The sequence below is a fragment of the Penaeus monodon genome, chromosome 21, assembly GCF_015228065.2.
Source record: "Penaeus monodon isolate SGIC_2016 chromosome 21, NSTDA_Pmon_1, whole genome shotgun sequence".
In the NCBI taxonomy this organism is placed as follows: domain Eukaryota; kingdom Metazoa; phylum Arthropoda; class Malacostraca; order Decapoda; family Penaeidae; genus Penaeus; species Penaeus monodon.
The window spans coordinates 44,702,967-44,703,747 of record NC_051406.1 but is presented as its reverse complement, the minus strand read 5'-3'; the positions used below and the strand labels follow the sequence as shown (position 1 = coordinate 44,703,747).

The window sequence follows — 781 nt, the reverse complement described above, 5'->3', positions numbered from 1 at the left end:
GAACCTCCTCCCTCATCAACAAACGCAAACAATCCCCCCCATTTAACCTCCGCCCCTCTCCTTCTCCCCCACCCCCTCTCCCCCCAGATACCGGGGCAAGCGTTGCGAGTTCCTCCCTCCGTGCTACAAGTCGAAGTGCGTCCAGCGACACACCTACGTGAAGCTCCTGAGTGTCGACCCTTACCGCCCCGAGTACAAGCCGACGGTGGACGTCTTCGAGATTCCTTCGGCGTGCTCCTGCTTCGTCGAGGATTTCATCTACTACTGAAGTGTTTTTGACTGATTGGTTTATCTGTCGGTGAGGCGTTCTGACTACGGTTTTGGAGGAGAGATTCGTTTGGGGATTTTGTTTACGAGTGAAGCGTTTCTTTGAGGGTTTTGTTTTGTATTTCCGAAGCTTCTCGTTTATTAGGACTTTATCTGATACTGAGGAGTTTATCTTCTGGTGAAGAGTTTTGTTAAGGACTTCACTTATTGCCGAAGCTTGTGTTAGCGAAGTGTTAGGCTAAATTGGAGTGTAATCTACTATAGGTGAAACTTTCGTTGGGGAGTTTAAACTACTTCTGAAGCGATTCGTTAAGCGTTTCCTCCTGAACCTCCTAAGGACTGAAGGAATCTCTGATGCTTTACGGTTTAATTCAAGCTTTTGTTGTTGTCGTTCTGCCGGGAGGGTCGTTGTAGCTATATATGTTGTTTGTTATGGCTTCTGTTAGTAAATAATAGGTTCAGTTGGGAAGTTATTTTTCGTTCTTTTATGTAGCATTAGATTAAATTGGGAAGT

The 781-nt window shown here is 45.8% G+C and overlaps 1 protein-coding gene across 2 annotated transcripts in view; it reads left to right on the top strand.

Annotated features, from left to right (window-relative positions):
- LOC119586525 (neurotrophin 1-like) overlaps positions 1 to 775 on the top strand; it is a 28,112-nt gene extending 27,337 nt beyond the window's left edge. For both annotated transcript variants that reach the window (XM_037935278.1, XM_037935279.1), the window contains one exon: positions 88 to 775. In XM_037935278.1, the coding sequence (XP_037791206.1) occupies positions 88 to 268 (181 nt within the window). In that variant the 3' untranslated portion in view covers positions 269 to 775. The remainder of the gene's footprint in view (positions 1 to 87) is intronic.
- The last annotated feature ends 6 nt before the right edge of the window (positions 776 to 781 follow it).